Below are 11562 nucleotides of genomic sequence, written 5' to 3' on the forward strand. Positions count from 1 at the left end.
ATGGAAGAACATTGTATTTTTTTGGATTACCCCTAAGCAAACATTAGAATTTTTGCTGCCAAAAAGCTTCCTGCTAGTGCCGGATTGTGGTGCTTGGAAATCTTACTTCTAAGCATCTATAGCTTTACTGAATGGCAACCCCTATTGGCATCCTTTCACTAAAGAGGCAATGTACTGCTCCACAACCTCTGTTGATTAAAAAGTATATCCCACCTTGTTTTGTTCCACTCCTTCAAGGCTGTTTTAGTGCTCTGAAGCCTTGCAATCATTCTGTACATTGGAGATCCTGGCACTACAGTACTCCAAACCCATCAAATAACTTCCAAGATCGAGCATGGAAGAGCCACACATTCTCAAAGGGAAATGGAAATGGATATGGACCTTTGCTGCCCCCTTCGTGCTCAACAACGAAGCACAATGATCAGAGCCAGGTCAGGAGAGATGAACAAGCTAAGCTTGAGGAAACAGAGACAGTCACCCATCATTAGCAAAAGCAATTGATTCTCTCCCAAAAGCCAGAGTCATGTCGTCCCGGTTATTACACCATGTGTAGCGAGCTCTTGTGAAGCTGGGTTCCGGTAATCCATTACATGGTAAGAAAACTTGAAACTCGTTATCTCCCAAGTTTCTTCAAAATGCAGCCCACCTCTTTTATCCTCTCGCACAAGACAATGTTAGCATCACCAGCAATTAACATAGTTGAGTTGGAGGATCGAGAAAGTTCAAGCCATAGGTCATGATGGACTGGAGTGGACGTGTTGGCATAAACAACTTCCAAAATTCAAGCAGGGGCATCAAGGGGAGAAACAATACTACATAATACTTAGAAGCTGAAATGAACTCCATATCACCAATAGCTCCATGGCAACAATGCCACCATACATTCCCACTGAAGGAATAACTTTCAATCTCCATTCAGAGATCCAAATGTCTATAAAGATGGTCAAGCAATTTCCTAGCAAGCCAGGCTTTGAGAAAGATACAATCATCAATCATCTAGCTTGTAGGCACTAGAAAGCCTTCTGCGAGTAGTTGAGGAGATCAGCTTAGCCAGCCCTCAACATTCTATTCAAGTTTGTTTATGTCTATACACATGCATATGCATATAATATGTCTATAAATATGTACAAGCATACATATAATATATAATGTATATGCATATCTTCTGGTGTGTGGACATTTCTGAAATTTGGACACAGCATTAGACAATACTGCACTTCTTGCTATTACAAAATGCGAGTGTTCTGCTTATGTTTGCCAAAACTGTCAGTACTTGCCTGGCATTTTCAATAATGACACTCAGTTCCCAACAATATCAAGTGCTATATCATAGTAGGCTGAGTGTCTAGAGTCAGACATTTACAATGACACACCAGTTTCTTTTTCTTTTTTAAATGAACATAAGGATGTCTAGATGCAACATTTATTTTATAAGTATATCGTACAGAAGAATCTCCATGTCTAATTTTTTTTTTTGGGGTTGAAGTGTTGGACACTTAAAGGACACCTGGACACTTGGGATCTGTAGGTATTTCATATATACATATACGTACAAACATATATGTGTGTGTGTGCATGTAAAACAGCTCAAAGACAGCAAAACCCACACAGCTCAAAGACAAAAAAATCTATATGCAATAATGATGGGTTTGTAGGTGGAATGTGCGTATGATGGGTTTGTAGTTGGAACGTGTGCATGATGGGTTTGTAGTTGGAAAATGTGTGTGAGCGCGCGTGCGTGTTTTGTAGTTGGAATATGCAATAATGATGGGTTTGTAGTTGGAATACATTGCCTTGTACCACATGACCTTAATAATCAAAAAGATTAAAAATCAAAATGCAGAAGTATTAAAATTCCAAATAAAGTTATATGAGACACAAAACCACAACATTATTGCAAGATATCCAGATCCATATGCCAATAGACGAATGAAATTATGTACTACAACAAGGAAGGAATTACCAATGGTACCAACATAAAGAGTTGTTTGACAAACCTGCATGTTTGAAGCAATATTAACGACATAGTGAATAGGAGGGATTTTGTCTCGATAATGGAACCCCGTCTCACAAATTGCCACAAGCTAAGCAAACAAACGAATGTTACATTTCAGTTTGATATGCCAAAAACATATTTAGGTAAAGTAAGATGTCAATATTTTACATTTCAAACATTAACTATCAAAAGTAATTTTGTTGTATTGTGCACAAAAGATGGAGGGGAAATGAACTATGCCCCAACAATTGGCATTTATATTATGACATCACAGCAACAATTGGAAAACATCAGCATTGAAAGGTAAGCAACTATATCAGCATCTAGTTTTATCGCACAAAATGAAAACTGAGAAAAATCTATTTCCATCACAAATAATTTTAGATGTTAAATACTGCTAGGTCCACTACGGTGTTGTAAAGACACGTTTCGAACATTTAATACACAAGCATGATTTTATAACTTTAAGTATGTGTGCACATTCATACATATCATAGTTCCTATTACTATTAATGCATCATAGAAATGGTTCTCTAGAGTGCGCATTAGGCCATGCAAGGCCCATGCATTTTATCTAATAAAAATAATGATAAACACCATAGAAAGGACTTGAACCTTCAGCTCTAAGCAACTAACTTCACAAGAATAGAGAAACATGGGGTGAGAAATGGTGAAGGAACACAGGATGGAGAAACGTACGGGTAGGAAACGTGGATGATTAGACACACCTCATGTACACACATTAGCAAAGTTGGCATTATATAGTAGAAACAATATTGATGTAAAAATGCAAATAAGGTATTACATCAATAATTTCATACCACAAACTAATAGTAAAATAAAATAATTTAGCATATAAAATAAAACAAGATAAATCTTTACCATCAAAGATTGCCCAATTCTTTTGTGATTGGTTTTACGAATCTTGACCCCCAATAATCCTTGTTGAAGGATACTACCAATCCCAAGATCGGATGAAAAGTGGAGGATTGACATGAGGTCGACAACTGAATAGAAGAAGCTCAGGCTGCTAAATGGTCATAATTCGATACACTTTGCTTTATTTGTTGTTTAAGCTATGCAATGTGACAGTGAATCATTAGCACGGTAACTATTCTATAAAACTATGTTTTTCCCCAATCAAGATTGAAACCTGACAACCAAGAGAACATGCAGATTTTTCACTAAACATAGGTAAGCCCAAGCTCAAAAAGAAGAAATGCTGACATTACATACTGTAGTAACTAAATGGGTGTCTAATTCTGAACATTTATATGCTTAAATTGAAGAGATAAGAAGATTTAATTATAAACGATACAAAAAGAAAAGAATAGAAACAATATTTAGTATACGATCAGATTTAGTTATAATCGACGCATAGTGAAAGCAATATTCAATATTTTCTGTTGAAAATCATAGAACCGAGAAAAATTAAATTCTTTTAAAACTTTTAAGCATATTAACATAGATTTTGGCCACACAGAAAAGAAGATGCATAGCAATCTTAATGCATACTTAGCATAATTTAACGTTTAACTTCCTTTTTGTTTTTAACTATTCTATAATAAAATCTCTTTAAATTTCTAGAGCACATTATTCATAACATGCAAAAATGAAGCTACATAATCTTTGATACATTTGAACCACATAATACAGTTAACTTCAAAATCTCCTTTTTTCTTCTTTATTTGAAGAAAAAATAATCTAAAAGTAGAACCAAAACACGCATTGACTCATCAAACAAAACCTTATAATAAAATTGAAGCAGTATAAGAATGGTTTCTGATTGTCTTTGCAAAGCACAATAACTTGAAACAAAAGGAAAATAAATGCAGGAAATCAGTATCCTGTTTGTGATCTGCCCTTTAAAAATAGGACATTTCGTCAAAATGTAGGAAACTAGAATAGGAATGAATGCTGGAATGGCCTCAAGATTTGCTCTCAAAAAAACAAAAGGATGTGGAGGCATCCAAGAAGCAATAGGGCAAAACACAACTCAATCAACCAAGCCTTAAACCTATACTAGTTGTGGTGGGCTACATCAACCCTTTTCCTCCATTCCAGCTGGTTTAAGGTCATGCATTCTGAAAGACGATGAGATATCAGGTCCTTCCTCACTACTCCAATCCATATGATTTTTTGGTCCATCTCTACCGCTCTTCATTCTTTCCACAAGTATCAAATCACTCATTCATACTAGCGCATTCCTCAACCTATATCGTACATGTCCAAACCATCTAAATTATCCTTCTCTCAATTTGTCCTCAATTGGAGCCACTTCTACTTTTTCATGAATCACTTCATATCCTATTCTATCTCTTGTATAGTTGTATTAGCACACATCCGTCTCAACATTCTCATTTTGGCCACACTCATCTTGTGCATATTTTTTCTAACTACCCAACACCATAAAGTATAGCTGGTCATATGGTTATTATATAAAATTTTAGCTTCAACTTGGTGGATATCCTATGATCGTATAATATCCTAGTTGCACTTTTCCATTCCATCCAACTTGCTTCCATTACATCCTAGTTGCATTAAAGGAAAACAAGATTCACTTAGTGCTTCTTCAAAAGTAAATTTGGTAGTTAAATATAGAAAAGGAAACATCATATATCAATAATAATGATAAAATAATAAGCAGTAAAAAGATAATTATATGGTTTATCATGAAACTTGGTCAAAACGGACTTGAAATTTGGAGCTGCAGAGAGTAAGTGCTAAAGCAGCAAAGCAAGTAAGAGCCTAAACATGCCATTACAAGTAGAACATTCCAGCTAGTAAGCTCATGATGAAAAATTGATAGCAATCCAATTCCTATCAATCATATTTCGAGTAAGAATATAGAAACAATGGAGAAAATAGGTTGAAGAAAAGATATTCAATCACTTCAAGGGGATCAGAGCCTCCAAAAGCCTCTAGGATGAATTTATTAAATTGATTACTTCCAAAATTGATCAAACTTGGCCTCCAATCATGCTTCAAATTTCAGTTCCCATTGCCATTCTCTTGTTCACTCATTTATTCATGGAGACGAACTTTCTATAGCCATGTTGTAAGGTTCCAAACCTGCAATGTTGAGATTTTTCCTTCTGATTTCTCATGAAGGTCATGCACCGAGAAAGATGCTCTAATACCAAGCTGATAGGACCCCAAGTTTCTAGAAATGATATTTTGCACAGAAATATGAGAATAGAAAACAAAATTGGAAAGAAGGGATTTTCAATCACTTTGAGGAGATAGAGACCTCCAAAAGCCTTTACGCCAATTTGATTATACTGATTCTTCTTCAGATGGCCACTAGGACACTGCATATTTATAGATTTATAATTAATTGTCCTAAAGAATAAGGAAAAGCAAAAGAGGAAACATTATGTAGCAAATTTCTAGTGGACTTGGACTCCTATACTAATCTCTGGTCCTAGATCAAATTAAAGTTAGGATCCTAAAATAAGAAACCTATCAAAAATTGATGGCCCTTCTCTTGAAGACTGGTTCACAATTCTAACTAAGAACCACCATAAGCTAGAAGCGTAAGATGCTCGACCTCTTTTTCTGTTTCAGACATTCACTGATGATATCTTTATTAACTTCATATAATTCAATAACACCTAAAATTAATAATTGCGGTTTTTTGAGCATCACAAAACTTTCACTAAAGATCAGCTAATAAATTAGGACTCCTTTTTAAATAATTCTATATGTTATTCCACATTATTAAACATTTGTTTGTCTAATATTCAAATTCACACTGCACAGGCAACCAATTCAGATACATATGGGCTGGCTGACAGAAAGAAACTAATCAACAATTTTCACAGTGGAAAGAGAAATAAAAAAAACCAACTCAACCATAGAAGGGCATGAATTTCTCAAACCAAAACCTCCATCTAATTAGTGAATAATGAAATACAGGTGGACATTAAACTAGAAATAAGTGTTGATTATTTCTTATATTTTCCCATTAAATACAGATCAATGATCCATTTTAAAAATTCAATTGCTTTATACATAGAATACCAATTGATATGCTCGATGAAGGAAGCTCTTCCACAATAAAAAAATATTTATAACTACACAAAATAATTTATATGTGGAGGATGAATCCTAATTACCTCATCAAAAATCCATTTCATGATTCCAGAATTCTGTAAGAGGAGAATATATTTGACAATAATCCAACAATATCTTCTATATGCTCTGTCATCCATTTTAAATGATCCATGATTAGAATACATTATATCAGAGGGCAATAATATAGACAGATACCAAAAAGTTAATAATGAACATATGAAAGGCCCATAATATGATTCATAAATTTTTAAGAGTCAGAATAGAAACTAACCATGACCTGCATCAGTGAGCTCAATAGACACATAGAAAAAGGAAAACTCAAAACTCCAATCCCCTTCCCCAGCTTCCAGACTTATAGCCCATCTGCAATTATCAGCACCCACCCTCATATATAAAGTATGGATGAAAAAAGAAGAAGTCTCCAAAAGATGACCAAGAATAGCAATTTGATCTAGCAGAATTTAAAGAAGACTTATATAGAGCATTCATTTACTAATCGACAACATTCTCATTGATCCAAAATTACAGAAGCTTTGATCAATATATACTAACGAAAGGAAGTCTGGCAGTAGTTGCTTTTCAATAGGATATACACTAGCAAATAACAATGGAAGTTTGCATGTAAGATGAGCAATCATATCTTAATGATAATTGACAAAACTTTCACCAATATACAATTTAGAAATGCATTAACTGAAATATGAATTTCCCTTCTAGTATAAAACAAAACTAAGCATCGAATGAAAAAAAAAAACATATCAAAAAATGAATGGCAATATGATTTACCAGTGTAAATTCAGACCCAAAAAAAGTAACTTAAAACCAAATCAGATATTTTGGTTTCAGTAAAAGTATAAGGATGTGGACATTGATGATCAGAATAAGATAGATGTGTTTCATTTCCAAGTCAAGCTATAACTAACAGTATGAATAGACTCAATTAGAAAAAGAAGATTTATAGAAAATAAAGGAGAATAACTTTAGATTAATAGACACATACTAAATAATTCATTGCAGATTTTCTAGTGGAAAATTTATGTTGCTGATATGAGACAAAGACATTACAACATAGAATTTACAAATAACTGTATATGTCACACCTTGTTTGATCATGATAGTGGCAAAGTTAGGATTTAGGAAATTAGTGATGTTGAATATAGAATTGTAATATAACCAATGGCAACATCATCTGCAGGATTCAAATATAAATGTACAGGGGCATATCAATGGCTAGGCAAAAAAATACACACCATATCGCATGTCATATCAAGAAAGGGCACCAACTGTATGCTTGGGAATAGCAGGTCTGCCCTTGTTGCTAACTATTTTGGCCTCCCAATCTGTTTCTATTCTTGTATTTTGTGTTTCTTATTTTAATGCTATGCTATATGCATATATATATGGCATTCAATTTACCCAATAAGCTGCTCACCCTGCCCTGAACTTTTTTTTTTGGCTAAATTACATAACTTATAATCAAACTGCATTAAAAAAAAAATTGTATGCGTAACACATGAATGTATAACCTACAACATATATAGAGGAATATATACATAAATGTGCTAAATACTTTTAATATTAATATATACATAAATGTGTTAATACTTTTAAGCATTAGGTGTTGCTTAGTATCATTTTAGATCAGATGCTTTGGAGATAAGATTAATAACACTTCCTACTGGATTTGCATTTGAACAATGTTTGGGTAAAATAAAATTTATGAGCCTTTGAGGTTTGAGAAATACCTTAGCATTTAAAAGTTGAAATTTGAACTGACCCAAAATCTAGAATTTGAACTATAGCTGGGAAAACAACTTTTTATCGTATGATTTGACTTTTTAGTATTTTAGTGAACTCAGGCAAGGGGCTGTCCGCTATTCACTAGCAATATCTCAGGTAAATAGGACATCTACTTAAATGATATTCATGAGAATAAGTCTGAACTTAGTAAATGTTTATCCAATTATTAGTAGTCTACTTGCTTCCTGTTTGTTCTTCAAATGGCGGAAAACAACATAACCACTCACCTAGACTGGAGAACTAGTTCTGAATAATGGAAGAGATGGGTGAGTTTTGCATATCCACTTTCATTTTAAAAAAAGCTATTGGTCACTTATTTTTGGAAATTACCTGTCTGACTAGAATGCTGAAGGCCAGATCAGTTTAAGCCTGTATTAATACACATAATTACAATGTGAAGGAAACTCGACTAAATCGAGGCTTATATGTAAAAGATTAATAAAACCTAAGGTCAACATCGGAAAAGTCAGGAGATACAATTTAAAAACAAAATCAGATCTAAAAAAAAAAAAAACAAAGAACCAACTAATAGCAACATTTCCTACAGAAATATTGACTTGATATATGATACGTGTAAAACCATTAGGACTGAAGTTACCTAACTGCTTCAAATTGTAAAAGAGAGAACCCTCGCCTTCATGCCCGATAAGGTGACTAAGGTACCGGCAAGGACCTTCTTTGTAATAGCGTATGCTAGGAGTGATTGGCCATGTAAATTTTCAATGCGTGACCTTCCCTTATTGGGACTGCTTTAACAAGAATCTGTCACAACCAACAAGAATGAACTCACGAAGAAATTGTGCATCAAAATGCTATTTTGATATTCAATATTATTATCAAAAGCAGTACCATGGTTTGCTGTAATGCACCATATCAGACAGTACAGGGCATACCGTACTATACTGGTACAACCACACTACCCCATACCGATACTACCATACTGTACCGAATCGCATACCGACACTATAATAGATTTACTAGCATAGTGTCCGATACCGGAAACGGCAACCATGCATGGTACTATACTGTCATCTAAATTTTGTTGTCATTTGGGTCAAATCCAATGGTGAGTGACCAACATACCTGAAGATGTTCTAACGAGCAAGGCTGACCAAGAAAATGGAAGTAGTCCCGTTCAGTATTTCGAATATCACAGAACTCCCTTTCAACCAGTTTTTGAATATCATTGAGACTCTCTAAAAGATCCAATTAGAGTGGTCACTTGTCAGGAATAAATTAAACAGAAAGAAAGATTAAAGACTCTGGTAGACAATTTAAAGCAGTACCCTACCTCTTGCATATACAACAAGGTGCATAAGGTTTGCTGAATAATTCTCTTCGTAAAATTTAATTAGCTCAAGCCTTGTGTCTAAGCCTTTGGATTTTGGTTTAACCTCCAATGTCTCCCAATTTCCTAAAACATCAGAACATAAATAATTGGAGATAATACACCAGCTTTCCTGGCTTCAGAACTGAGATTATCTGAGCATCTGTCATTAAAATTAGCTGTGACTGACTGAAATAATCAAGAATTCTCATCATTTCATATATGTACATGAACATACTTTAAATTGCAGCAGTAAGCATTTCCCATCAAAATAAAGGATGCTTGGTCGACTGAAGATGGATCACCAATTTATAAATTTATCAACAAAGTAAAAATCCCACCCACCCAAAACCCCGCCCAATTGACATAGGATTGTACAAAAACACTGTAATTTATATGGTATCATATAGAAAGTGAAAATACAATGCAAGATAGAACATAAATGAAAAACCAGTTTATACATAATTGAAAAATCAAGGTGGGGAGGGGGAAAGAAGAAAAACTGAAGCATGTTGGTAAATTCAACATGTTATCTCATAACACAAATAAAATGTCTAACGCTTGCAATCTCCAGTATTAAATGCTGCAAAGTTGCAGCAATCATGGATCACAAAGGAAAAATTCCAAGGCAATGAGTATCAGCTAAACAGGACCACATTTCACGAAGATGGCAGCAGAAGTTAAAATGGGCTTTGCTAGGTGCTCCAGGAATGCTGTACCGCAAATTTGTTGAAATTATATCATTACAAGTGACTGTCAGGATTTACCGGCTTGCTACAAGTAAAAGCCCATTTGAACAGGAAGTACACAAAGCAAGTACAAGAAGAACATTGGAACTCTAAAGTAAAATTTGCAGTGTCTTTTTTCTTTTTCCCTTGCATCCTTCTCTTCTTCTTGCCCAAACTAGGGTATTTTGGCCAATGCTGGAAGAAGGTGACAGGGTTGGGGATGAGATCACCTGCATTTAGGCATTGGAGGATGCCAATTCTATCATCATACAGCATAAAGCACCGATGCCTAAAAATCCAGGCTAGATGGTAGTAGACACATTGAAGAAGCGAAGGTGGTGGAGCAGAAGATGAAGTTGCTGTGGAAAATATCACCGGGAGGGTCAGATGGACGGCCACTAATGGAGATAATAGGCAGATCAAAATATCATGGGCCGGGTTGATGGTATCATCTTAGGTGATGCAACAGGGATGAGACTAGGCAGGGCCTTGCAGTCCAAGATGGCAAGGAGGCCACATTGACAGCAGCATCATGTATGGTGGTGACAACAGCCGTGAAGAGCAATGTCTTCCATGGGAGCAGTGGACAGGGCAACATCTTGGAAAGAAAGATGGGAAGAAGAAGTGCCAAAGAGGAAAGGCCTTTCTTTCTTTTTTTTTTTTTTAATTTTTTCAAAGACACATGGCTAATACTAGGCATCCTTAGTCCGACTACATGTCAGCTTTAATAAAATAGAAGGGAAATAATAGTAAACAGTTGTCCACTGAGTTGTTAAATTCCAAAAACCCTCATACAATGAAAGGTCCAGATTCTTTCTAAGTTTTTAACAAAAAATATATTAAAGAAGTATGATAGCCAAACCCAGTTAAAATTTGTGGAAAAGTCAAGGCATGCATAGAGTGAAACGAATTTCCAAATTACAAGTTCATGAAAATGGGGGCATCTACACAAAAAACTAGGGTTAGTACTTAGTTCTTTAGCATTATATCATTTTAGTTTTAATAGCAAACCATTAAATATAAAATAATACATCTAAATGTATTAACAACTCGAACAAGTTTACCAGAAAGCAAGCAACTCCAAGTAGATTGAAGTTATCATACTAAAACAGCAGAGTACACGTAAAGGATTCTTAAATGTGGAAATAGAGCAACAGGAAAATGGAAACTATCAGTGACTATTTCATAAACACAAGGGACCAGCAAATCTAACTGAAAACATCATAGTGCTCACCTGTACTGAATTTATGATATGGATGATCCTTTGAACATAGATGTTTTTGAAGCTGAAAATATTAACATTAAGAAACAATAATTAAATTCAAGCAGAAAAGGTGAATATTCATTACATGTCAGGTTCTAGGTAAAGGAAGAAGATTGATAGAAGACCAGGAAAGAAAACTGATGCGGAAAGGAATGACTGACTTTCCCAAATCAAAATTTGATTGGCATTCTAATAACAAGCAAGCGGCCACCAAAGTAAGGTAAAGACGTAATTGATGATTAATATGTTCAGCCATAAATCGAAAAGCCAAAACATATACACAATGACAGCAAACTATGAGTCAACACAGTCAATATTAAGCAAAGAGGAAGGACAACTACTTTCATCTCTTTTTTTAGACAAAGAAGGG

At 34.7% G+C, this 11562-nt stretch overlaps 1 protein-coding gene and 1 long non-coding RNA gene across 2 annotated transcripts in view; both read right to left on the reverse strand.

Annotated features, from left to right (window-relative positions):
* LOC105046510 (insulin-degrading enzyme-like 1, peroxisomal) overlaps window positions 1-6440 on the reverse strand; it is a 50024-nt gene extending 43584 nt beyond the window's left edge. Inside the window, exons 1-3 of the mRNA XM_073259880.1 lie at window positions 6345-6440; window positions 6115-6199; window positions 1998-2084 (exon numbers count right to left, since the gene is read on the reverse strand). Coding sequence (XP_073115981.1) covers window positions 1998-2084; window positions 6115-6135 — 108 coding nt within the window. The 5' untranslated portion in view covers window positions 6136-6199; window positions 6345-6440. The remainder of the gene's footprint in view (window positions 1-1997; window positions 2085-6114; window positions 6200-6344) is intronic.
* A 2036-nt stretch (window positions 6441-8476) lies between these two features.
* On the reverse strand, window positions 8477-11352 carry LOC140858378 (uncharacterized). Its single transcript, XR_012141934.1, has 4 exons — window positions 11163-11352; window positions 9165-9287; window positions 8957-9069; window positions 8477-8635 (listed from the first exon to the last, which is right to left on the reverse strand). It is a non-coding gene; the product is annotated as an uncharacterized lncRNA (long non-coding RNA).
* Window positions 11353-11562: the final 210 nt, after the last annotated feature.

Source organism: Elaeis guineensis, chromosome 6 (genome assembly GCF_000442705.2).
Source record: "Elaeis guineensis isolate ETL-2024a chromosome 6, EG11, whole genome shotgun sequence".
NCBI classification, from domain to species: domain Eukaryota; kingdom Viridiplantae; phylum Streptophyta; class Magnoliopsida; order Arecales; family Arecaceae; genus Elaeis; species Elaeis guineensis.